Source organism: Mustela erminea, chromosome 9 (assembly GCF_009829155.1).
Source record: "Mustela erminea isolate mMusErm1 chromosome 9, mMusErm1.Pri, whole genome shotgun sequence".
NCBI classification, from domain to species: domain Eukaryota; kingdom Metazoa; phylum Chordata; class Mammalia; order Carnivora; family Mustelidae; genus Mustela; species Mustela erminea.
The window spans coordinates 16,829,289-16,856,816 of NC_045622.1; the positions used below are offsets into that span (position 1 = coordinate 16,829,289).

At 45.8% G+C, this 27,528-nt stretch overlaps 1 protein-coding gene across 1 annotated transcript in view; it reads left to right on the forward strand.

Annotated features, from left to right (window-relative positions):
* Window positions 1-24,412, forward strand: part of TECTA (tectorin alpha) — a 77,128-nt gene extending 52,716 nt beyond the window's left edge. Inside the window, exons 13-24 of the mRNA XM_032359126.1 lie at window positions 3,421-3,620; window positions 7,250-7,633; window positions 9,519-9,805; window positions 11,443-11,723; window positions 14,531-14,641; window positions 15,812-16,014; window positions 17,046-17,209; window positions 17,850-18,098; window positions 21,336-21,498; window positions 22,667-22,754; window positions 23,011-23,127; window positions 23,624-24,412. Of these exons, the coding sequence (XP_032215017.1) occupies window positions 3,421-3,620; window positions 7,250-7,633; window positions 9,519-9,805; window positions 11,443-11,723; window positions 14,531-14,641; window positions 15,812-16,014; window positions 17,046-17,209; window positions 17,850-18,098; window positions 21,336-21,498; window positions 22,667-22,754; window positions 23,011-23,127; window positions 23,624-23,724 (2,348 nt within the window). The 3' untranslated portion in view covers window positions 23,725-24,412. The remainder of the gene's footprint in view (window positions 1-3,420; window positions 3,621-7,249; window positions 7,634-9,518; window positions 9,806-11,442; window positions 11,724-14,530; window positions 14,642-15,811; window positions 16,015-17,045; window positions 17,210-17,849; window positions 18,099-21,335; window positions 21,499-22,666; window positions 22,755-23,010; window positions 23,128-23,623) is intronic.
* Window positions 24,413-27,528: the final 3,116 nt, after the last annotated feature.

A 27,528-nucleotide genomic window follows, 5' to 3' on the forward strand; every position in this document is an offset into this window, starting at 1 on the left:
GTTTTGGGTGTCACAGAAGAATCCAAAGTACAAAATAGGTTAGAGTCTAGTTGGGGAAATGGGGCCAGCATACTTGGGACAATGAGCATTTTGAAATAGCTGGTGTGTCTTCTCGGATATTAAAATGTATTGTAGAGCTTCAGCAACAAAACCAAGTTAATGCTGGGACATGAATAGAAAGATCAACCAGTGGGAAGATGAGAAAAATCCAGAAATAGGCCCAAACATTAAAAGAGAAATTAGTATTCCATAAAGCAGGCATTTCAAATTACTGGGGAAAAATGTATTCTTTAATAAATAGGCAAGGGACAAAGGACAAGTAGAAGGGGGAAATAGCTAAATCCCCGCTTTACTTCTCACCCAAAAATAAAATCCAAACAGAATCAAGATCAAACATAAAAATGTCAGTTATAACAGTACTAGGAGAAGACAAAGGCATTTTTGTTCTCATGTTTGGTAATCTTGCAACAGAGAGGGCCTTTCTAAGCAAAATGCCCAAAGCGAGAAGAAAAGCCTGATAAATTTGATACCTTTTAAAATTTAAATTTCTATATGACAAAAACATAATCAAATACAGGTTCCCCTCCAACCTGCCAAAAAAGAAGCAATTTAAAAGCCAACAGTAAATACTTTGTAACACAAGACAGACAAAAGTCTATTTTTAATTTTTAAAAACCTTTTACAATGTAATACAAAAATTCAACACCATAAAATGCACTGAGGACATGGAAAAGAAATTCACAGAGGGAAACATACATACAAATGGATTATAAACAAGTGAAAAGCTGATCAAAGAATGCAAACTAAGTAAGGATATAGTAATTTTTTTCAATTTTTTTATTGCGGTAAAATATACAGAACATAACATTTACATTCTTAACTTTTTTTAAACTCATTTTTAAGTTCAGTGACATTAAATACTCACATTATGTATTCACATTGCTGTGCAACCTCCACCACCACCCCTCTCCAGAACCATTTTTATCTTGCAAAACTGAAGCTTTATGCCCATGAAACACTAACTCCTCGTGACCCACCCATCCAAGCACCTGGCAGCCTACCGTTCTGTTTCCTATGGCTATGAACTTGAAGACTTTGGATACCTTCTCTTAAGTGGAATCACACAGCATCTGTCTGTTTGGGTAGCTTATTTCACGTAGCATAATGTCCTCAAGGTTCATTTATGCTGTGGTATATTGCAGAATGCCCTTCCTTTTTAAGGCTGACTAATATTTCATTGTGTGGATATACCACATTGGCTTTTCTATTCATCCATCCAGTGATGCTTGGATGGCTTTCATATTTTAGCCATTGTGAAAAAGGTGGCTATGAACATAGGCGTATAAAGGTCTCTCTGAGAAACTTTTTTTCAAATTTTTTGAGCATATATCTAGAAGTGGAATTGCTGGATCACATGATAATTCTATTTTTAATTTTTTGAGGAGCTGCTATATTGCTTCCCACAGCAACTGCACTATTTTCCATTCCTACCAAACTGGCCAAGGGTTCCAATTTCTCTGCACCTTTGCCAACACTGGGTTTTCTGAGTTTTTTTAAATAGTAGCCATCCTACTGAGTGTGAGGTGGTTTCTCATGGTAGTTTTGATATTTATTTCCCTGATGATTAGTGATATCGAGCATATTTCCATGTGCTTAATGGCCATTCGCGTATCATCCTCTTTGGAGAAATGTCTATTGAAGTCCTTTGTCCATTTTTGAATTGACTTTTTGTTGTTGTGGTTGAGTTGAGTTTTACGAGTTCTCTATATATATGAGATTGAGATATGTATATATTATATTTATGTATGACATTTAACCTTATGCATTTCTAAGGATCAGAGGTTTGGTGCTACACACTCAGCAAGGATGTGTGAAAATAAACCTCTTCATGTAGTGTTGGTAGGAGGATGAATTCGCGTAGCCTCTTTAGAGGGCAATTGGGTTGCATCTATCAAAAATTTAAACATAGGAACCCTTTGACCCAGTAATTCCACTTCCAGGGTTTTATTATACAGAGTCATTTACTCATGAGGTCAAAGATATATGTCTATGGATGTTCACCGCAGCATCATCATAAACAGAAAATACACATACCAGGTAACAGTGCAAAAACAGTAATTCAAGGGTAATGGAAGGAATACTGTCATGAAAAAGCAATGAGCGGGAAAATATGTATATTATGCTCCCATTCATGTGAAAAAATGGGAATGGAATACACACCTGCATGCATGTGTGCGCACACACACACACCTGGGTACTTCTATATGCATAGAAGATTTCTAGAAGATTCTACTCTAATTTGTTACCCGACGTTGCTTTTTTGTTGCACTTTTACTTGTATGGCTTCCATTGTCTACCACAGGCAGGTAGTACCTTCTACATTAAATGTTTTAAAAAAATCTAGATCATGGTATTGGTTACATGAATCTATACACATAAAATGCATGCAAAAAAGTCCAATTTTACCATTAGGTAATATAAAAAATAAAATGTGCCCCAAATGTATACTGTATGTGGTATAGAGAAGTTCCCACATGATAGTACTTGTGCTTTTCATATACGTTGATTAAAATAATAGCTTCTATAGAACTTTCCAGCAAACCTGTCTTTAAAGATTGGCTAACACTGAGCGTTTACGTGCTAAGCACTGTCCAGGCACGCAGACTCACAGAATTCCTGACCCCCCAGGCCGTGAAGTCGGTGCCAGAAGTGTGTGCATTTCACAGGGAAGCAGCTGGGCCCAGAGAGGCTGGGTAACTGGCTTCAGTGTCCTGCAGCTCGCCCCAGACGCCCGCTCTTCTCCAGGACCCTCACTGCCTTCCCCAAGAGCGTCCACACACGCATCTGAAAATGGTAGAGCGTAGTTCACACCCACACGCACACGCACACGCGCCGCACACTTGCCTCCTCAGAAATCCAGGGGTCGGGCACCCCGTTACGGACAGTATATGTACTCCTGGCTTCGAAAAGATTCTGCGGAAGTTCTGGGGTGAAGGCCAGTCGCCATTGGTGTAAGGGTCGGGGGCGCTCTGCCCGCGAGAGGGGGCTCCCCCACAGAGGGCACGAGGAGGGCACGCATAAGGGACAATGCGAGCATGGAGCGCCCCGGAAAGCATGGGGGCGCCCGACTGAAGCCCAGACGCACGTGAGGAGGGGGATGGGGCGTGGAGGCCGCAGGTCAGAGCGAGCCCCCAAAACAGGGCTGAGTAGAACACAAAGAGTACGGGAGGGAACCCCAGGAACCGCATCCGTTTGCGGCCCAGCATTCAAGCGGGAGGGAGGCGGAGGGAGGCTTCCCGGAAGCCGAGGGGCCGCGGGAGAGGCTGCGCGCGCACTCCCCGCCGGGCTCCGCCTCCCCCAGCGCCGGAAGCCGCGGCCGCAGGCGCGAGGCCTGACGGGTGTGTGCGCCTTGTATTGCAGCCGTCACCTGCCCGCCCAACAGCCACTACGAGAGCTGCGTGAGCGTGTGCCAGCCGCGCTGCGCCGCCATCCGCCTCAAGAGCGACTGCAACCACTACTGCGTGGAGGGCTGCCAGTGCGACGCGGGCTACGTGCTCGACGGCCGGAGCTGCATCCCGCCGCACAGCTGCGGCTGCTACGCCGACGGCAAGTACTACGAGGTAGGCCCGCCCGCCGCGTCCGCCCGCCAGCTCCCCCAGTTCGGGAGAGATGGTGCCTCTCTGTGGGACCACGAGGGCAGGTCCGGTGAGGCCCAGGCTCGCGGAGCCGCCGACGGGGCAAGGCGCTGCGGCCTCCCTGCCCGCCTGGCCCCGGCACCGGCGAGCCTCCCGCGCTGGCCCACGCTCTCCGCGGGCATTTGGGTCTCTGCCCCCGCGGTGCCTTCTCCAGGCCCTTCCTTCCCTGACCCGTGAATCTCGGTGAGCGCTTCCGAGGCGGCCGTAGTGGGGAAATATGGCGGCTGGAATCCGACATTGTAGCTGTCTCAGATGAGGACATTTTTAACCGGAAAATACGGCGCTCGAGGCCAAGAGGAATGGCCTTCGTTCTTCGGGCTACTGAAGCGCCGCGAAAGCGTGTGAAGGCCGCCATCTCCTCGTGGCCGTTTGTCACTCAGGGACCGTCCCCAGAGAGTTCTGTCTGGACTGTTCAGTGCTGTTGTCCCCTCCCCCCCTTCTGCCCTCCGCTTCCCTCTCTGGGGGGACTTCAGCGGAGAGCCGAAGAAGTCGCTCTTCGCAGACATCACTCCTTAAGACCTTCCGCGACAGCTCCCTGAATCATGCACGTTCTGCGCTTTAAAACCTTTCTTTATGTGCCCTATACCAAGCTAGAAAAGGCCTGCCCTGGAGAAAGTGCTTTGTCTGTGGTCCTGCCTCAAGCCGGGTCTCTGCTTCGGTGACGTGCCCGTCTTCTGCTGGCGAGGAGACCGGTAACAACTGCAAGTACGGAGTATCTGCTCCCGCAGATCTCGGTGTTGGAGGTGCTGCCGGGGACGACAAAGCATTTCCCCCGCCTTGAGGAACTTGAACGTCTGTTCAGGAGAAACAGGCACTTTAAAGAACAAGAAAACGATGACAAAATAACACATCAACGAGTGAAAAATCACACCCTACAGAACTCATCAATTTTAAATGAAAAAGAATTGCAGCACTTAAAAAAAAATCTAATTGAAACGTCTGGATTGGAAATAAATTAGGCAAAAAATAAAGAATGTCTCCTTTTTGTAAAAATGTATCACCTCGTTCAAGAACCACCAGGTTGAATTTATTCTGAGAGTAAATAAAAGAGAGGGAATGTGGAGGTTGCTTTAGGTTCACGGTCAGTGGGAAATCGGCTTCAGTGTCCAAAGACAATGCAGAAGATTAGAAAACAATCAAGGAAGACTTCCGGAGAGAGGTGAGTTTAGCTCTTACAAATACTGCCTATTTGAAAGGCAAAGGCAGAACACGTGAGAAAAAAATAAGGTGTTCCTTTTCTCATGGTCTCAGAGGAGAAATAACCAGACTCAAAGCTGAAAAAGCCCTCTTGCAATCTCTGCTCCCTGGTCCGGAGACTTTACTGGCATGTCTGCATCCATTAGGGGTGCCTTGCCCCCCTCAGCAGGGATGTTGGGTGTCTGTGGCATCATGGAATGGAGACGGGTTTGAGCGTCACTGAAGCACACCGCTGGTGGTGGGGCACTGAGCAAACTGTGTCATTGCCCTAACTTTGGGTGCCCCATCCATGAAATGTAGCTGCTAATACCAGCTCTGTACGGTTGTTGTACAAATAATGTCCGCCAGGTGCCTCACCTTGTGCCTGGCACCGAGCAGCCCAATAATCGGGAGATCCTATTGTGTTCGTTGTTTTTATTCCCTTGAGTAACATTTTGTCAAAAAAAAAAAAAATCCAGGCATGTTAATGAAATGATGCATATAAAAGCCTTTGGAACACTCAGGAAACGCAGGTACAGCTCTCCGAGGCTATTAGCACTATAAACATGATTATCCGATTTTCATCAGTCAGTGGGATTTGACAACGGTTTCTATCTGGTAAGTAGCAAACTCACAGAACAAATAATCCACATCTCCTTGCCACCATTCAAACAAGCTTGGGGGCCTGTTTATACAACACATTTCTTTGGAAATAAAGGGAGAACACATCTAGCCATTAGCATGTAAGGTAATCACCCAGCTGTCATTGCCAGGTCTAATTAAGGTAAAGGAAGCCGCACTGGGCCCAGTGACTCCCCTGTGAAGCTAGCTTCATGATCAAGTTCTCCTGTGGGATGAGTTATTTACCCTTTATCATATCCACATACGCCAGGTTATTTTTCTCTTTCTGCCCATGTAATGTCTGACTTCTTATCAGAGAGAGGCCAGACCATCCACTCAATTATTTTGCAAATCTGATAAGAGAAATGAAGTCAATTTGCAAGGCGGCTGGCACCCGAAATATTTTTCAGGTCTGGAAGGAGAGAAGACTTGGTTCCAGGAATGAGTTTACTTTGAGGATGAAAGAAATAGTGGCATCTTGACATGCACCGCACTGGGGAAACTTGTCCTGGAGATCTCGTTCTCTATTTACCTTCAAATCCGAGTCATATCTGTTTGTCATAGTCGGAATTTTGATAAGTCTATCCTTGAAGCTGGAAACAGTGAGCAGACAGCAGAAGCCTTCTTGTGCCTAGTTCAAACATCTTCTCTGGAGAGTGCTGTGCTGGTCAATTGAATTAGTGCCTAGACCGTGGTCTTAGGACCAAGTCTACTTGTTGAGACCACACCCCACCTGGACAATCATGACCAATTTCCAACAGTTCCCTGGAGTTCTCAATCTAGAACAAGGGCAAGTTCAAGAGCACAAATTCCACCAAATACAACTGGGTCTACAGACGATTGCTTGTTTGGGGAAGAATAGGAAATTACAGGCTGCCACCATGGGGGATAGGCTTTGCTACAGGTATTTTATGTAACTATATAATTTCTCACCTTCTCAAGGAGGATGAATGGCTCTTCTCCAGTAAGAACAGTAGCTACAATTTATTGAGTGCCTACGCTATGCCTGGAAACATGCCTTATAATTTAATCTTCACAGCTGCCCTGTAAGACTGTATTATTACCTTCAATTGAGAGCTGAGCCAAGGAAGGTTCCGGAAGGCTGGTAGTGCTCCTCAGAGTGGACACGGAGGGTCCAGGGCTGGGACTGAAACCCAGAATCTCCCTGTTCTCTAGATTTCTCCCTTCAGAACACGAAGGAATGGAGGTCCTTGCCACTGCAGTAAATTCCAAGTAGATAGGTATAAAGACAAAGTTTGGAATGGCCGTACTCAGCAAATGTTGAAATGACTCATTATAGGAATTGGTTATAACTTTCTTTTAACCTATTTAAGAGACGAAAGGGCAGTTTTATCATTCTTGAGCGAACTGAAATTTCATCCTCGAAGTGGAGCCGGTTCTTGGCGGGACTAATTTCCCACCAAATATTTTTCCTTTTCACTTACTTCGACTAAGAGCTAGACATTCACAGGTTGCTTGTGCTTAGTTCTACAATCCAGCTATATAAGAGTCCCGGGTTCTTGACTAAAACCAATAAAGACTAACTTGTATGTTGTCTGGCATCTGAGTGGCATGGAACTAATGTCACGTTTGCATGGAAGCAGCCCCCCTCCTGCTCCCTGTTGCAAATGCCAGACCCCTTGGAGGGAGGCTAGCCCAGCCCGGAACAGGGTCCGGATGCAGGGGCGCCCCCCGGGAGGGACGGGGTCCTCGCCCTGCGCACAGCCCCGATTTAACGCCCGCGGTCTCTCTTGCAGCCCAAGCAGCTGTTCTGGAACAGCGACTGCACGCGGCGCTGCCGCTGCTTCCGTCGCAACCTCATTCAGTGCGACCCGCGCCAGTGCAAGTCAGACGAGGAGTGCGCGCTGCGCAACGGGGTGCGTGGCTGCTTCAGCACCAAGACCTCCTACTGCCTGGCTGCCGGCGGTGGTGTCTTCCGCACCTTCGATGGCGCCTTCCTCCGCTTCCCCGCCAACTGCGCATTCGTGCTGTCCACCATCTGCCAGAAGCTGCCGGACATCTCCTTCCAACTCATTATCAACTTCGACAAGTGGTCGGCGCCCAACCTCACCATCATCTCGCCCGTCTATTTCTACATTAATGAAGAACAGATTCTCATCAACGACCGGAACACTGTCAAGGTGACGGGCCTGTCATTGATTCTTAAGACATACCCGGAAGGAGGCCTTGGCTAGGGGGCGTTGGGGTTTTCCCAGACAATCCAGTGTGAGGATAATAGATTGTTCCTCTGCATATGCCCTCCACAGATGACCAGATTTTCAGGAATGAAAGTCTAAACATTCCATAGGTGTGAGAACGGGCCCTGTTCTGTCCTTTGCTGACCATTCTGGGGCCAGTAATGACCATGTGGGTGCTAAAAGAGTCTCAGGTGATAAAATGGTAGATAAGTCAGCTTTGACTCTGCATTAATTTCCAAAAAGCATCTTGTTTTTAAGAGCCTTTAAAAGTACACTTGGCTCTGTTCAGCTGTACCAAGACAAGCTCTTTCATTTCTGCTCTCCTTTCTAAAAGCCAGGTGAAGGCAAGCATTTGCCTATAAAAATAATGACCTCGCTAAAAGCCTTATGGAGCATCCCCCACTATCAGAGGGCTCCATGATGACATAGCAAATGAAAGAAAATGGGAGGCTGAAAACTGGGATTTCTCTTAGGTTGGCCCTTCCTTAGCCTGGCTGGCTGGCTCAGGTGAATCTTAGACTGGCAGGTTAAATAAATGTGAATCTCCAACCCATATGGGTCCCCAGCTTGGATTCCTCCCACCCCTTCCAGGTAAAGTATAATCTGCTCTGATAAACTACTGAAAGCCACCTCAGCCTCTCAGCTAAACCAGGCTGCTCACAAGCCAGCAGACCCGGAAGCTGGAGTCAGTCCCCCGTGCTAGGATCCCAGTTGGGGAGGGGCAGGTAGAGAGCAAGGACACACACATTAATGTTTTCCAGAATTAAGCATTATTGTGTGTATTCTGCTTTCTGCCACTGGCTCAGATAATCACGCATGGAATGTATCTCTGTTTGAAAAATCGTCAGATAGCTCAGTGTCCACCATTAGGCAAAAGAACTGGCTGTATTTTGCAGGCTTCAAAGGAAGAGTGTGGATTTTCATACTGGTTTTTAACTTCAATGAAAGCTGCTACTGTTTTTGACACTCCAATTCTTCTTATAAATTGGCCCACATAGACACAACTGCGTTGCTCCCAAATACGGGAGCTAGAAAGTCAAAATGACCACCCGAGAGACCAAAACTGACATTATTGCTGAATAAAATACTCCAAGGTGGCCAAAATGGTAAAGAATTATATTTTCTAAAAGGCTTCTGCTTTTTTTTTTTTTTTTAAGAATGAAAAGTTACTAATAACCAGGAGGGAAAAAAATCAATTTATTTGGTAAGGACAGGAAAAGCACGTTATGTTCTATCCTAAGGGCTAAGAAAAGAAACTGTCAGAAAATAGGAGAATGATGAATGCAGAAAATACTGTGCCTATAGGACCTTTGCGGTGGGGAGGACCTCTAGTTTGGACATTATACACAAGAAAACAGTAAACATGGCAGTGATCCCCAGATTCATTTTAACTGTGTTAGACTTCCTTAGCACAGGATGGGGATTTCATTTCAGTAATTGGTTTATGCTGGGGAAGGTTTTATACAAAATCCCAGCCATTTGTGTGGATTGTACTTTTGTAATGTTTTCTTATCTTTCTGCCTCCATGTTTTGGGAACTGTGGATAGTATCATGAGTAAATGCCCCTAAATTCTAGGGCAGGGTTCAGCAAGCTACAGAATTTGACCAAATCCACTTGCTTCCATTTTTTTAAAAATAAAGTGTTATTGGAATGCAGCCTCAGTAATTTAATTATATATTGTCCATGGCTGTTTTCATGCCCTGAGGTCAGAGTTGAGTAGCAGTAGAGATCGTATAGCCCACAAAGCCTAACACATCTATAGTGGCCCTTTATAGTAACAGCTGCCAACCCCTACTATAATTTACTTTCTCCCCCCCACCCCCATAGGTGAATGGCACACAAGTGAATGTTCCATTTATAACTGGACTGGCAACCAAAATCTACAGCAGTGAGGGGTTCCTGGTGATAGACACCAGCCCCGACATCCAGATCTACTACAATGGTTTCAATGTCATAAAAATCAGCATCAGCGAGAGGCTGCAGAACAAAGTGTGTGGCCTCTGTGGCAACTTCAATGGGGACTTAACCGATGACTATGTGACCTTGCGGGGGAAGCCAGTGGTGAGCAGCGTGGTGCTGGCCCAGAGCTGGAAAACCAATGGCATGCAGAAGAGGTGAGAGTTCTAGCAGCTAGACTCTGTGTCCCCACATCCTCCCTTTGTCCATGACAGGTGTTATTGAGGAATGTGCTCTCATACCATCACGGCTCCTCTGCTGCAAAGAGTTGAGCCCCAGGTCTTTGGAGTTTTCATGAGACAAATAGACACGTCAGAGGCCTCAGTAATTTCTTGAACAGCAGAGGAAGGAATTGGGCTTCAGTGATATGTTTCCGAGTCTTCGCATCATCTAGCCCTTGGCCAAACAGAAGAGGGTGCCCAGGACTAAACACTGAGGTCTTGGCCAGCTGTCCCCTGGGAGAGGAAGAGCTATCCCTTGCTCCCCAGGGCTGGGTCTAATTGTGTTCCCATGACTTTCTCCAGAAGGCGTGGTTGAGGTTGTGCAGGTAGAGTTTGGTGGAGATCAGGAAAGTCTTCTCAAAAAAACGGAAGTCACTGAAGTTATTATGAGACCCCCACCTCTTGCCAGCTGAAATAGAGTAAGTTAAACAAGTTATTCCAAAGGTGCTTAATTCAGATTACCTCAGAGCTGCTGAATTTTGTTACTCTATTTCTGGATCTGTAGATATGCTGCTTTTTCATGGTGTTTCTTTGCTTGTGTAATGGCTCCACCCCTTGTACTTTAGCATCAGCTAAATTCCCAGGTGGGGAAATGATGCAGTTATAAGAGGAGTACTTTATCATAAGTAAGATAATCCTGAATTACAGGACCCAGAGCTGGGAAGAAACCTCAGGCAGGGGTGCCTGGGTGGCTGAGTGAGTTAGAGCCTCTGCCTTTGGCTCTGGTCATGGTCCCAGGGTCCTGGGATCGAGCCCCGCATTGGGCTCTCTGCTGGGCAGGGAGCCTGCTTCCCTTCCTCTCTCTCTGCCTGCCTCTCTACCTACTTGTGATCTCTGTCTGTCAAATAAATAAATAAAATCTTAAAACAAACAAACCTCAGGCAGTATCTAGTCCAGTCTCTTCCTTTTCTAGGTGAAATGGAAGCTAGAGCAGAATGAGTTACATGAGGGGCCCTGGAAGTGGCCAAGTCCAGAATCTTCTCCTGAGGCATTACGACTCTTTGAGCTTCTCCCTTCCTCCCTTTCTTCTTCCCTCCTTCCCTTTCCTTCCTTTATAAACTATTCCAGCTGGATACCAATTTTCTTGTGATGGTTTTGCTGTTGGTCTCTGATAGCTGTGTGGGAAGTACTTTAGAAGTGTTCTAGACAACTATTCTACCAACTATCAGTATTACTATTATTGATTAATAATAGTAACTCATTATGGTTGTTATTGGTTATTATATCAATACCTGTTCATGGTTATCATATCAATCCTATCAAAGGTGAACGGTTTTCATATCCATATCTGCCTTTCATCTGACACGTTGGCCACCAACCCATTATTTTCGTTTACCCTCCCTTCTCCCGGTGATAGCAACAATAGGAATTACATGTTGCTTTCTTAGATGGATAGATTGAGACCAGTAGCACCTGATTTACCCAAGATCACATAGCCAATTAGCGTTGGAATCCGCATACTTCGCTGACTTCCGGGTTAGCAGACGAGGTAACAGGTGGGGTCTTCCCTCCCAGCGGGTATCTTGGGTGGCTGTTTTGGCCTCGCTTTGTCTGATCAGACTTCTCGCCCCCAGCTGCAACGAGCTGCAGTTCTCACAGTACGCGGCCATGTGTGATAATGTGCACATCCAGAAGATGCAGGGTGATGGCTACTGCCTGAAGCTCACGGACATGAAGGGCTTCTTCCAGCCCTGCTACGGGCTTCTCGACCCTCTCCCCTTCTACGAGTCCTGCTACCTGGATGGCTGCTACAACCACCACAAGTACCAGCTCTGTGGCTCCCTGGCCGCCTACGGGGAGTCCTGTCGCTCCTTCGGGATCCTCAGCACCGAGTGGATTGAGAAGGAGAATTGCTGTAAGAGAATTGTTTTATTTCTCTGGTTCTTTTCTAAATGAAAAGAACAGTTCTGCTGGTAAAACTGCTGGGGCTAGGCCTGCCTGGCTGGCCTCCTCCTTTAGCCATAGGTCTGCGCCCAGGCTTGAAGAATTAAGAGCTATAGTGGAGATTTGTGGGGGAGGGAAGAGCATTTCAGGGGAGCCTTACTCACCTGTCGTTCCTCTCCAGCTATGGAATTTGGGAAACCAGCTTGGGCAGATGAGGTTCTTTGGGTTGGAGGAGCACCCATTCAGTGACTGATGAGGTAGAGGGACAGAGGATGGCTTTCTGATTGCTTTCAGATCCCAAATCTAGCTCTTCCTCACCTCCTTGAACATGGGTCAGAGCCCAGCCCAGAAAGGGAAGGCATGTGGCAAGCGACAAGTTGAGTTGGAATTGAGGTGACTCTATCTGCCTGCCTTGAAAGGAAGCTGTGGTTTGATTTCTAAAGGGATTGTACATATATTAAATTAACTGAGAAGCCAGTCATCTATAGATTCCTTTTTTAAATTCAATTAGCCAATGTAGAGTACATCATTAGTTTCAGATATAGAGTTCAGTATCATCCATTGCTTATAATACCCAGTGCTCATCACATCACGTGCCCTCCTTAATGCCTGTCACCCAGTAGATCTATAAATTCTTATATTTTTTCTGTAGTAAGAAAATCATTTTGGGGGGCGCCTGGGTGGCTCAGTCGTTAATCAGCTACCTTTGGTTCAGGTCATGATCCCAGGGTCCTGGGATCGTGCCCTGTGTCAGGTTTCTGCCCTGCATCAGGCTCCCTGCTTGGCAGGAACCCTGCTTCTCCATTTCCCTCTCCCCTCAGCTTGTGTTCTCTCTCACAATCTCTCTCTCTGTGTCAAATAAATACAATCTTTTTTTAAAAAAAGAAAAAAAAATCATTTTGATGTGTATATCCATTATACTATTTGCTCATTTTCTTACTAAGTGAATCAGATAGATGGAGCAAATATGTGTAGGGACACATATAATGTATACATGTGTATATAAATGTGTCATATACATATGTGTCCATATGCAAAAATAGTCACCTGTCTTATGAATGCAGTATGATACTGTGGCCAACAGAATGTACTAACCTGGTTTGCCTCCTGGTCCCACCAGGAAAGCTGGCACATCGCAAGACTGCATGCATTTCAGTAAATCTGCAGACTACACCTGACCAAGAATAGGGATGCACTCAATTCAGATCCTAAAACCAATATAGCTGATTAGAATATGTATCCAATGATTTTGGAAACTCTTGACAAATTACTAGTCTCTGTTGAAAATCAACATAATTTTTTGGATAACTTTAATCTTTTACCCTGTTGTGCTAATCAGTAATACTTTCAATCAGTTTAAAATAAACAGTTTTGAAACTTTAAAAACTTCCCTCTGTGTAAGGGCATGTCTTATTTGGCAGTTGGTGTATGGACCACCATATTTGCAAGGGAGGAGCTTTTTCTCCTCTCTGGGCTTTGGTCTCACTTTATAGTTCTCTTGGGTTGTTTTCATGTGATGTGAATCAACCATAACATTCATTGAGTGGCTGCTATGTGCTTAGCACTGTGTAGCTACTGGACACACTGGTCAAGTGAAGGGATCTTACAAAAAGGAAGCCTTTAAAAATAAACGTATTTAGGTCATGCTGGTGGCTCTCCATTAGCTGTCTTTCTGGGAATTAAGACAGGGTGATGCCAAGCCATCCCCAAACTCCCACCTATTTACAGTGAGTTACTTAGCAGAGGGGCGTGGCAGCTGAGTCAGGAGAAGCCTCTGAGACAGCACGGGGTTTTGCTTTGTTTTTAAATTCTTGAAGCTAACTTGGCTCATGCTGGGATTGAACAGTTGTTGTTTCTTTAGCACTCACCATCCCATGCCATGATGAATAGGAGGATTATTACATCTGATAGGGAGAGAGGTTCTTTAAATAAAGAAATGAGTGTCTAAAAGAAAATACTCTCAATTAGCGTTTCTTAAACTGGGGAGCTGACAATCTTGCAGGTGGTCTGCGGACTCATCTGCTACAGAAATAATTGTTTATGATGCGATGATGATGGCACTCCACATACATTTGTTTTTTACTTACAGTTTTACCCTTGTTGGCAAAACAGTACAATTAATCTAAGTCAGTGCTGGCGAGTTGTGTGTAGGTTTTGGTTTGTCTATTTTTGTAAAATTAAGTACATACACGTTTATGAGAAAAATAGACCATGAATCAAAACAGACCAGGAAGTCCTATCCGAAGGACCTCTCTGGGACTTTACTGGTCCTAAAATTTACATTCTTAACAAATACTTACAGAGCAGCAACTTTGGGGAGGCTGGGTGAAAGGGAGTATGGAGATAGATGGTTGGACCCTACTCGGTCTGAGGGCTAAGATACCAATGCACGTAATGGTCGACCAATGTGGTAAGAACAGGATAGGGGTAGATCTTGGCAGTTCACGGCGTCTCTGCATTCCAGCCTCACCACTCAGCTTCCACTGTGTGGACTTTGGGCTCATTGCCGCTGTGAAATAGTACGTAATTTGCAGAGCGGTCACGAGGGTTGGAGGAGATACTGCAGCGGAAGCGTGAAGCCCAGTGCCGGCCCCGGAGCCGGGCCCGATCACTCGTGTTGTCATCACTTTCTGGAAAGTTGCCCCGTCTGCTCATTCGCAGCTGCCATCTGACGACCGCCAGCTCCGTGAAAGCGGCAAGTCCAGAGCGCAGCCACCTGCTGCCGAGCATGGGTGTGAAAATCAAGTCGTGCGCGCTTCTGTGTGTTTTCCTTTTTAGCAGGAGTGGTTGAAGATCCCTGTGTGGGGGCGGACTGTCCCAACCGGACCTGTGAGCTGGAAAACGGAGGAGAGCTGTGCGGCTGCGCGGAGCCGCCCCCCTACGGCAATAGTGAGTGACGCCTGCTGCCTCCCCGCCCGGACCGGGGGCCCCTGAGGGAGGCCCGGCGGCTGCGCAGAAGGGCTCCAGGGGTGCGGCCCACGCAGCCGCCCTAGTTAGAGACCCACCTCGAGAAGCTTTCGTGGGCATTGAGGCAGAACGAGGAAGCAATGTGATGTCTTCAAAAGTAGGTTAATGTTACTTTCCTCATAGCCTCAGCCTCTTCTTCAATAAGTGATAACACCTAAATGTGTACATGAATCAAGTCAGCCAGTTTCAGCAGAAGCCCTCTTCAACATCAGAGATCCAAATCGATCTTGTAGTCTCACGGGGAAGTCAGGCAGTTTGACGCAAACACGAAACCCTCAGAGCAAGAGTGCCAGGTGCTCTAAGACTCGTTGAAAGCCAGATTAGTGGGTCCTGAAGAAGCAACTGCAGGGTTTGAAGCAAATAATGAACACCCGTTCCCAACGGCAGCATCCATAAGGTAGGAAGGGCTTTGTCCCCGCCAGGCACATCCATGATGCTGGCCTGAAGGAGGTGCTACTTTACACCCCCAACCTCGTGCCCTTGGCTGGAACCAGATCACTGAGAAGGCATGTGCTGAATTACAGCATCCTACTTGACTGAAAGTCTCTCTCAGAGGGGTGCTCTTCAAGAGCTTTACCTGAGAAGCTAAAATGCTTCTCTCTGTCTCTGTAGTGCTCCTTAGCTTGTGTTTATGTACTCCTAGAAAATGTCAATTGGCCTAATCATGTCAAAAGTCTTCTAGCAGGTGCCTGGGAATCCATGGGGGCTCCAGGAGCAGCCTGCCTGCGGCTGCTCTCACCGGGGGCACATCCTTTAGCCCCTCTAGGATAAGCCAGATGTGATGCACAACTCATGGGAAAGTACCTCCCACCAAAGTAGGGCAAGGTCCTGGATTTGGGAAGAAAAGACAATACACACTTTATTAGGTCCATCTTTTTTTTTAAGAAGCTTAACAACATCCCAGTTATTGCTTTGAATGATTTCATATACTCATATGGTTGGATCAAAGCTTCATTAGAAATGCCCAGCCTTTGTGAGAAGATCATTAGCCTCTTCTCTAGGAAACGGTCATGGGATGCCTCACCACCACCCCCCGCCCGCAGCACCACCAACTCCCCCTGACTTGCCTTTCATCATAACTCTTCCCTGCAGACTCCCATGACATCATTGATGCAGAGGTGACCTGCAAGGCGTCCCAGATGGAAGTATCCATATCTAAGTGCAAACTCTTCCAGCTTGGCTTTGAGAGGGAGGGCGTGAGGATCAATGATAGACAGTGTTCTCACATCGAGGGTGAAGATTTCATCTCCTTTCAGATCAACAACACCAAAGGGAACTGCGGCAACATTGTGCAGGTAAGAACCTCGGGCTGGAAAGGACATCTGGCCGAGGTAGTGACAGCCCGTGGTGTTTACACATTGGGTGTCTTTAAAGCCAACTTCAGGGGCGTCTCCTTAGAAATATCCTCCATGGAAAATAGCACAAAGCTGATATGAAAGACATCAAGGAGAATCATCTGGTCTTGAGTGGTTAATTGAACTGAGAGATCTTGATAAGTGACAGGCTCCCGTCCTCTGTTTGCGCTGTCTGCTGTCATCCTCTATCCTGCACGTTGACACATTTTTGTTACCTTCCTTGTGCTTCTCTTGTTCTTCCAGGTAAAGGAAGAGTTTTGGGGGGTAAGGGTGTCAGACACCATATAAGACTTGGCTACAGAAATACATCAAGACCCCGTCCTTTCATGTCAGATTATCTAATGTATAGGTTGGCAAAGCATCTCACTTCTTATCATCCTGTTCCTTCCTGGTGTCATATACATATATATACATATGGAAGGAAGATAAATATATATATGACACCAGAAAGGAACAGGTATGTGTGTGTGTATATATATATATATATATATAACCGGGATCATTAACACTTTATCAGGGAGTGAAAGGAACAATCAGGGGCAATGTGCCTTTATTCATCGTGGTCCTTGTGGGAAGGTCTGATAGAAGATTTGGTGAAGGAGAGATTTTGGATTAGGACTTGAAAAAGAAGATTTATATTACCCTGGGATGACAATACTTCATGCTGTCCCCATCTTGGCTTCCCACAGATAACTAGGGCTGGTAGTAGTTAGAATTCAGGGTACGTGTATTCAGCCTCTGTGGACACTCAAGGTTATCAGACTGAAGGGTGCTGTCGACATCCATTGCAATACTTTCGTCATTACTGTTAGTAAATGCTGAAGCTAGCTCCGTCCTGACTTGTACCAGTCTCTCGGTTATGTATGGAACGAAGCCACTTCTCCACTTTCAGGGCTGTGGGTTGGGTTTGAAATGCAAGCCACATACTCACTCGCACATTTAATGATTTCTGACCTTCCTGTGCTCGGCAGTCCAATGGCACTCATATCATGTATAAAAACACAATCTGGATCGAAAGTGCCAACAACACTGGCAACATCATCACTAGGGACCGGACGATCAATGTGGAATTTTCGTGTGCTTATGAGCTGGATATCAAGATCTCCTTAGATTCTGTTGTGAAGCCTATGCTGAGGTAAAGAATCTCATGGGCCATACGCATTGCTTTGTCTTTTCCTTGACAGTCAAGGTTAGCATAATCAAAATTGCTTGCTAGCATTTGTCTTTGAAACACTAGGGAAGAAATAGTTCATATTTTCTGTACCTAAATTCCTTGGACCAGCACTATGGATTAGAAATTTCTACAATGGGGGCGCCTGGGTGGCTCAGTGGGTTAAGCCGCTGCCTTCGGCTCAGGTCATGATCTCAGGGTCCTGGGATCGAGTCCCACGTCGGGCTCTCTGCTCAGCGGGAAGCCTGCTTCCTCCTCTCTCTCTCTCTCTCTGCCTACTTGTGATCTCTCTGTCAAATAAATAAATAAAATCTTTAAAAAAAAAAAGAAATTTCTACAGTGATGGAAATATACTGTGTTACTATCTAATACAGTAGATATATGTGGAAATTGTGGTTAGGGGTGCTGAGGAATTTACTTTTCAAATTTTATTTCATTTTAATTTTAATGGCCACATGTAGCTTGCCATTTGGGGTACCATTTTGGACTTAGACTTTACTATCATCTGCTTTGCCTTCCCTCTGCATTTTCAGCTTGAAAATGGTGGTAATTGAAAAAATGTAATTGTTGGGGGTCCCTGGACTCATGATCATTTCCCTTTTAGTGTCATTAACCTTACAGTTCCAACCCAAGAAGGCAGCTTCACCACCAAGATGGCCCTCTACAAAAATGCCTCCTACAAACACCCTTACCGCCAGGGCGAAGTGGTGCTGACAACTCGAGATGTGCTGTATGTAGGGGTCTTCGTGGTGGGGGCTGACTCCACACACTTGATCCTGACCCTGAACAAATGCTATGCCACCCCTTCCCGTGACAGCAATGACAAACTCCGATACTTCATCATTGAAGGAGGGTGAGTGGCCTCTTATCAGAGGACAGGCCTCAAGAGCCCTTTGCATAAATATCGATCAACATCCGTTTTTAGAGAAGAGAATGGGAGCTAATGTTTGTGTATCGCATCCATGAACTAGAATTCTCTTAACAGCCCGTGAGGTGGACATTGTAAACCTTCCTTTGTAGTTCGGCTGAGGCTCAGGGAGACCAAGCAACTTGCTTAAAGTCACACAGCAACTTGGTAGCAGATTCCGGAGTCCTTGTGGCATTAACTACAAAATGCTTTATTTGCAGTGCGATCCGGGAGGGGATTGTGTCCTGCCTACTTCAGATTTCAGCTTAAGAGAAATGTAGATCACCTACACAAAAGCATGTCATGAGAAGAACTGATGGTTGGTGAACAGGACACCTGTCAAAATTTGAGAAGAACTAGAATAATGGAGTATAAGAAGAGAATAGTAGAAGAAACTGCAATAGCCTATAAAACCAAGGAGTTTCTTATTCACCACTAAATGCCTGGCACCTACTGTGTTTCCTGAAACACAGTGGTTATGTAACAGAATTTATGGAAGAAATGAATCAGAAGAAAAGACTATAGACCAAATCACAATAATTATTTTAATTTTTTAAAAACTAGTCATGCCAAGTAACAGTAGTTCTAGCTGGCTATGAGAATTAAACAAGAACAGCATTTATTTAATATAGGTTTAGGTGACACAGAAGCTTCTGTAAGGAAATCAGGACATAAACAAGTGGTCGAACCTGAGTATTTTCTGCTAGGTTAGATGAAGCAGGGATAGCCACAGAGAGGAGAGGCCAAAGGATATGTGGTAAGTGTAGTAAACAGGGGGAAGCTTAGCAGAGCCTCTTAATGAGGATTCTTCTTGATGTCCGTCTGTCTTTGGAGGTAAGGGTGCTCCTTTCCTGCAGGAGGGAGGGCTCCTGTCACCTGAGGGCTTTGTGACCTGTTTCAGGGGAGTAGAGTCAGGTGAAGGTCACCATGACCTTTCTGCTTCTGCCATTTTCTCAAACTCCTTCACCTTAAAATACTCAGTATTTTGGGGGGTAGCTTGTCCTGACCCACCATGACTAGCCTGGGTCAGCACCGACCCTGATGTGGTCAGGGAGTGCTGTGGCTACTATAATCAGCTTTGAGGTTGAAAAGGAATAGTTTCTCAAAAGAAGGCATGGTTCTGGGCAAACAGTGAATATCTACTACTTTGCAGAGAAGTTAGTACACCCAGGGCAACTCAACAAGTCAGGGTCAGAAAGGGATCCTTCCAAGCATTAAGATACATGGCCTCCCTCACTGGCTGGATGGGGCTTGTAGGTTGGGGTGCAGAGGCTTTTGACTTTCTGAGCTGATTCTTGGGCTTTTCAGAGGTGAAGGGAAGGACGTGGTGACTCCTCGGTGGCTTACAGGCTGGATGCCTCTCCTTCCCATCAAAGTCCTTTCCCAAAGTGAAAGAGCTCAGATCTGAGCACCTGTGCCGATGCCAGCCCTGTTGGAGGGCCTGTGTCTCCTTTGGAGGATGCAGTGGCATTCAGAGAGAAGAGTGAGTGAGTGAACGTGTTCATACATCTCAACCTCCCCCAGGGTCTGAACAAAGGCCTTCAGATGAAACTGTTTTTGCTTTTGTCATAGGAGGGAATTTTAATTCATGAGTCTTTCTGACCTTTCTTGGAGGGATTTAATTTATTGTGTTCCCAGTGAACTTGTCCCATGGGAAAACCAATGTACAGTGACAAACATGTGAGCAGCAAAATGGGTTCACTTCAGAGTTGTGGGGGGTTAGCTGTTCCTCTGCAGCTCAGTGGAAGGCAACGATGGATCTTCCAGGGACTCAGAAGTCCCCCCATGCCCATTGCTGCTCTCTCCTCTTAATGCATCTTAATGCATCTGAAAGGATGGTTGTTTCTCTGATGGTGGACAAAGGGTTCTAGGGCTTGGCCTGTGTGTGCGCACCAAGGCAGAGCCTGTCCACAGAGCCTGTCCCTGCTTCCCCAGGCCTTCCTTTTGCTCCGTGCATTTCTGTTACCTGAATAACAAGTCATCTGTCTGGGAGGGGGTGGTCTGGTTAAGAGGGAAGGCCTGTGTGAAGATCGCAGGGCTGTGAGCATTTTAGAAACTTTGGACCAATTAAGATTATTCAAATGAATAACAGTGACAAGGAAAAGTGTGGCAAGTAAGTTTTAATTTCAAAACACTTAAGAAACTATTGCCTTGAAGACTAATTACAAAACCTAATAGGTGTGGGGATGCTGGAGGATAACTCCGGTTTTTAATTTTCCTTATCACTAAGCTGTTTAATCCTGTGGGCTTGGGGAAGGAAAGATTTAAAAAAAAAAAAAAGCCACTCTTTTTATCTTCATCATTTTTAGACAACTTCTTGGCCAGCCTTCGCACAAGTCATGCGTTCACTCATGCATTCATCCACAAAGATGTTTAGATCCATCCTGGGTGCCCTGCAGGGTGTTTCGAGACCCAGTGAGGACGGCATCCGGGTTCTTGTGCTCCAGGAATCCAGGAAAAGCCACCTTTCCCACGTGGTCAGGGCAGTGATAGCGGGTATCCGTAGAGAAGGGGGAGCCACAGACTGGTGTTGGGGAAAGAACAGGGGTGTGCATGCATGGGAAGACTTCCAGACGGGGAAACTGCCGTGGAAAGAGAATGGGATAGAAGTGGCTGTGATACATTTGAGGAACCCCATGTGTGCCTGAGGGAGGCCAGTGGCTGTCACTGCTCACTGGCCCAATACCATGAAGGATAGTGGCCAGGGGGAGAAAAGAAGCGGCCACCTGCCACTCATCTGGGACTGCTCTGACTTCTCCTCCAGCTCCCACCTGTTTTAACACGTGTGGTTACGGCCCAGTAGGGTTTTAATCAGGGGACCCTCCCCCATGTGATAATTGCCCAGAGAAAGTACAGCCAAGGTGAGGACTGATGGCGTGGTTGCAGAGCTGGTGTCAGTAAAGCAGGGCACCGTGAGAGGCAGAATAAGAAACTGAAGCCATGGGGAGACTGGGGATAGTCCCTACAGTCACCCCACTTTTAGTTGTAGTTAGGATACTAATTTGAGGTGTTATTCGATGCTTTTAAAACAAACTATGAAAATAGATGGGAATGGTAGAAAATAAGAAACCCACACGGTCCAGAGGTCACTCTCAAATGCAAAGACATTCTTACCTATCATGACGGTTTTATATGAAATAGAATCCAATGTGTGAAGCAAAGATTCCATTTTCTCCTGAATAGGTGTCAGAACATTAAAGATAACACCATAGGCATCGAGGAGAATGGCGTCTCCCTAACCTGTCGCTTTCATGTCACTGTCTTCAAGTTCATTGGGGATTACGACGAAGTTCATCTTCACTGTGCAGTGTCACTGTGCGATTCCGAAAAGTACTCCTGTAAAATAGTAAGTGAGGGCATGAAAATGAAATGCCTCGCTTTATTTCTTACTGCCCCACTTTGCCCAAAACGGGGATCATGATCGCCAGGCTCTGGCTGGCTCCCGAGGGTTCTGTGGTGCTCACGGCTCCTCAAAGTGGCTAAGTTGAAATCCTCCCCAGATGCCTAGGAGCAGCAGTCCTCTTTGCTGAGATAGGGAGAGAGAGAATGTGATAGAATAATGTCCATTTACTCCTCTTGTCTGTCTCTGAACTGTCAGTCTGTCGTGGGCATAGCACTAGACCAGGGTTTCTCAGCACTACTGACCTTTTGGACCAAATTATTCTTGGTTGTAGGGACTGTTCTGTGTGTTGTAAGATGTTTAGCAGCAACGTTGGCCTCTACCCACTAGAAGCAAAAGCCCCTTCTCCCCAGTTGCCACACTCCAAAATTCCTCCCAGCATTGCCAAATACCCCTCCAGGGTATCTGGCAGGAGGAAGGGGCAAAACTGGCCCCGTTTGAGGACCTTTGCACCCACACCAGAGTCTCAAGGAGCCAAGCCACCTGGATCTGAAGGGAACCGTGGGGGCCAAGCTCCAGCACATGATCGAAACAAACTCCAGGGTTCAGGGTACTTTATCTAGGCATTCTTTAGACCATGACTCTCCTGCAGCTCATCCAGACCCACGCCAGGGCCTGAGGCTCCGTAGGGGCTCCTGGAGGGGCTGCTGGAATGAGGTGACAAGCCAATCCCCCCTTCTATGCCAGGCTTACATCCCCACCACAGACGCCGGCATCCCTAAGACTTCACTGCCCTGGGATGTGCTCCCTAATCTTTAACACTCCAGCCCTGTGCATCCCCAGCCTTTGCAGAATCAAGCTGTGAATCGTGGCCAAGCCACTTAGACATGCAGCTGCCTACCCTGTTGCCAGATGCAATCCAACAATCCTCATCCCTGGGAAGGGAGCCTCTTTGAATCGAAGTCTTATGTGGAGAATATATTTAATTCTGTTCAACATAAAGCCCCGAGTCCCAGTGGGCTTCAGGATCAAGAATGCATTGGTTCTAATTAATCGGAGCAGCAATAGCGCTCGAGGCTGGAACTACTGCCTCTTTTGGAGGCTGGAGATGTGGTGAAGAATAAGTTATCGGCTTAATTGTCTGAAATTTTCCCTCCGGTGTTCTGTCTTTCAGACTTGCCCACAAAATTCCAGGATTGCCACGGATTATACCAAAGAACCTAAAGAACAGATCATTTCAGTGGGACCTATTAGGAGAAAAAGTATGTATGTCCCCCAAAACACATGATAAATTATTAAAACAATGGGATTTAAAGGCTCGGACTAACTCTTGGGTGCGGTTCCACTACAACGTGAAGCTGGTGACCGACCAAAAGTGGAGGACCCCACAGTGAAACCTTTTCATTGGCTCCGAAAGTGCCACAGTGGCACTGCGATTTTCTTCTTGCTGTCCTCTGTTTAAAGCTTTGCCCCAAGATCCACGTCCAAGATTTGACCTGACCAGCTGCTCTTTTCCAGGGCTGGACTGGTGTGAGGACAACGGAGGGTGTGAGCAGATTTGCACAAGCCGAGTCGATGGGCCTCTGTGCAGCTGTGTGACGGGGACCCTGCAGGAGGACGGCAAGAGCTGTAGAGGTAGATGCATGCCCTGTCCTGGGCAGGCGGCTGGGCATGGGGAGCCCTTTCCCCTGAGGAGGGGACGCTCACACGGGAAGCCCACTCAGTCAGCAACTGGCTTATGAAAATTCCAGAAATCAAGATGGAGACATGAGGGGAATGCCAATGAGTTCTGGCACCATCTTGGTGAGCTCTATTTCAGGACCAAATATTGGCCTTAAATCTGGTCACCAAGTCTACCTGGGCTGGGACTGGGACTGGGATGGTTGATCCAACAAACCAAGATTTCTTGCAGTTGCCTTAGCACATGGGTTTCCCTGAGGTTAGCAGGACTTTGCTAAAAGTCGAGTTAATTCTGCTTCTTTCCTGCCTTGGTCAGCACCATTTGGAGAAAGTGAGTTCTTGGCAATGAAGAGAGTGGGTTCATTCATTTAGCTGAGCACCACAGATTTCTGATTCCTATCAAAGAACTATCTCTCTTCATAGGACTTACTATGTTCCTCTCTGTTCACAGCCTCTAATTCTTCTATTGAACTTCAAGTTTGGACGCTGCTTCTCATCATGACCCAGATTTCACTATGGCATTTTGTCTATAAATCAGGCACGACCTCATAATTAACTCAAGGTTGCTATATAAAGTACTGTAATTTACTTACTTCAACCCCCTGTAGGATAAAATGTGTGTGCCCTTAAGTCAAAGCCTGATTGAAAGTGTCCAGCATCTCAAAGTGATACCACCTGCCTCCAATAGTCAGAGTCCCAGAAATGTGTGAAATGCCCACCTCCTCTTTCAGAGTACGCAATGGGGCTTCCAAAAGTCAGTTGCGGAAAGCAGGTATCTTGCCCAAAATGTCCAAACTGTTGTCACTGGAAACTTTGGTTCCCATGAAAAACCAATAAAGAAAAAACAAACAAACACCTCTGATTAGGGAAGTCTGACCAGAAGTCTAATCAGAAAAATCTCTCAAGCCGGTGCTATTTCTGGATCACAGTTTTTTACCGAGAAAGGGCCTGTCAGAGCAATCTCGAGAAGCATTTACTGGAAGGTCTGACTCTCTCTAAGGAATCTTTCTGATGTTTGGAAGTGTCTGATCTATGATACGCATGTGCTGCTCACTCCTGTTTCTGATGAGGTCCTTCGCTACCCTTGTGTCCCTCCACCTTGCCACGGCAGCTTGGCCACTCGGGATACTGTTTGCAGACCTGGGGAACCCCACCTCCCATCCCACACCCAGACCCTTCTCTCTGACAAATCAACCAAATAATTTTTAATGTGTTTTATGCTTAAATAAACTTCATGTTCAAGTACTCTCAGTACTTGGTGACTGGTATCATTCTTATGATGTTAAGCTTTGCATATTACATTGCGTGGTCTGATTTCATAAAAGCAGCAGCTGTTGGGCCACATAGACCCCCACTGCCCAGATCTTGAATGTGTTTTCTCATGTGTCCTTACAGAGCATTAGGACATGAACATGTAGGGTGGCAGAGAATCAGGGAGCGTCGTCTTTTGTACATAGTACAAACCAGGGCCCTGCTGAACACAGTCCGTGGACTGCCTCTCTTTTTCAGGTTCAAAACAAAAACCCACTTGGAGTTTATTTTGAAGATGTTTGGATTTAAGCAGATGGTATTTTTGCATTTTTCTGGGAACTCTGTGAAAAGCTGAGCATAAATCCTCATGTCCTTGCCCGTGGGTGTGGATATGATTGGTGTTGTCTTGTGTGTAATGGGTACCACGTCACACTGGAGCTGGGCTGAAGAAGTTGGAGTGTAGACGGAGTCTGTGCCAGGATGCTTTGACCTCCCATCTTCTGGGAGGATTAACAAGTTCTAGCTTGTCTTGCCGGTTACATGTGGTGGCTTAGAGAGCAGCTGGTGTTGGAGAAAAAGATGTGTCTACGTTAGCTTGGACATTTTGAGATGTGGAGAAATGCTGAGCATTGGGAGGGAACTCAAATGTCTCTTGCAAGTGAGACACAACGTGGCTTCCTCACCAAGAGAGAAATCGATGTTCCCTGCATGTCCTATTTTCACATGAAAAACTGTCTTGTTGATGCAGTTGATGGTTTAGGTGTTCACAATCAGATTCTGAATTGAACACAAGAATGTCTCATTGATTCTTTTATTTGATTCCCTGAGATGGGTCTCAGCTAAAAACACATAAGGAGGAAGTGTTTTCATATTTAATAACTTGCTTTTATTGATTTTCTTATCAAAGTTATTAGAAAGTTCTGAATGAAAGACTATAATTTGTTGGGCTTTAGCTTTTTTTTTTTTTTTTAAACTCTTATAATTAAAACTGTTCCTGCCACAATTTTATTCTTGGCCTTTGGTTTGTCATTTGGTTGACATCCAGGCACGTCTATCATTAGGAGAAGCTGGGTTGTGGTGCTGTAACAGAACACCTCAGAATCTCAGTGGCTTAAACACTAAGATTTCTGGGGTGCCTGGCTGACTCAGATGGTTAAGCGTCTGCCTTCGACGCCGGTCGTCATCCCAGGGCCCTGGGATCGAGTCCCACATCGGGCTCCTTGCTCAGTGGGGAGTCTGCTTATCCCTTTCCCTCTGCCTCTCCCCAACTTGTGCACTCTCTCTCGCTCTCTCTCTCAAATGGATAAATAAAATCTTTTTTAAAAACCCACTAAGGATTCTTTCTTGCCTATGCCAGTGGGCTTTGGTCCTATGAAATGATCACCACAGTAAGTCTAGTTAACATCTGTTACCTTGCATAGTTACAAATATTTTTTCTTGTGATAAGAAATTTTCCAGATCTCTCTTTACTGACTTTCAAATATGCAACACAGTATTATTAACTATAGTGGCCGTGTTCTCCATCACATCCTCAAGACTTACTTATTCGCTAACTGGAAACTTGTACACTTTGACTCCATCACTCATGTTGTCCACTGCCCCCCGCCCACTTATGGCAAGTCTCCGTATCTGTGAACTCTCTTTCTTTTCACTTTTTCTTAAGAATCTATGTCTAAGTGAGATTATGCAGGATTTGTCTTTCTTTGACTTATTTCACTTAGCTTAACGCCCTCCAGGTCCATCCATGATGTAGCAAATGGCAGGATTTCCTTCTTTATTCTGTGGCTGAATAAGAGAGAGAGGGAGTGTGTGTGTGTGTGTGTGCACGTGTGTGTTCATGTGTATATGTGTATCAGCAGTTCTTGATCCGTTTGTCCATCGAGGGACTCAGGTTGTTTCTGTAGGTTGGCTATTGTAAGTAACACTGCAGCGAACCTGGGCTCTCAGTTAACTTTCCAAGTTAGTGGTTTGTCTCTTTTGCACGATTACCCAGAAGTGGAATTGCTGGATTGTACGCTAGTCCTACCTTTAGTTTTTTGAGGAACCTCTGTACTGTTTTCCATGGCGGCGGCCCCAAGTTACATTCCCCCCAGCCCTGTTCCCTTTTCTCCACATCCTCGCCAACACTTGTTATCTCTTGAGACTTCGTTGTCTCCTGATGCTGCCAGGTCAACACCAGGCTTTAGGGCTCACTTAGGCAGGGGGAGAAAAGGCGGAGGCTCACATCCTGGAAGGGATACCATGTCATTTCTGTTCCCATTTCCTTGTCCGTAGCAGTTTTGTGGCTGTCACTAACTGAGAGCAGCGAAGAACGAGCTTCTGGTGAGCCAGAGGACAGAAGAACTAGAAATCGCAGGGATAGCTGTCACGTGATCTTTGAGGCAGTCACTCCTATCTGTATTCAAGGGAAATATTTTTACAGAACTAAAACCAAACAGACCCTTCATCTGACTATCTGGAAGGCAGAATCGGAAGATGATCTTGACCCTTCCACCAATTCTGCACTTGAAACAAATCCCTCCGCAGCGTGATGCCTTAACTTTCCTTCTGTAATGGGAGAATATGAAGCTTCTTTTCAATATTGTTATGTTAGAAAGTGAGACTATACAATTGTAAATCATACGACAGTATATATTTAGATTCACTCCTGAACATTGCCTTTTCTGTCACTCAGAAAGATTTGCCTCAAGGAAGTGGGGGGAAAAGAAAAGTCACTTGCTTAGCAAAGGTTAAAAGGAAGTTAATTGGGAATCTTATTAACTTGGTATTTGTCTGCTATCAAAAGAAACAACATCTTGGGGTCTGGCATTTCTGACAATTGGGAATTCTATAATTAGTTTCTTAACCAGTGGTAGGTATGTGCGCTACTCAAAGTCCTGATGGCAAAACTTGAGAGCACTAATTGTTTTACATTGTCTAATATTCTAGCTATTTTTAGTACCATTTGACATTTAGTGGGAGCTTGAAATCTTTCTTTCAACCAAAGGAATTTAGTAATTATCCAAAGATGATACTCATGCAGGTTTAGGGTAATAAAGAATTACTTGTTTACTATTTCTGAATTAATTTAGCATCTACCCGATGCTGAAGCTTCCAGCCTCTCTC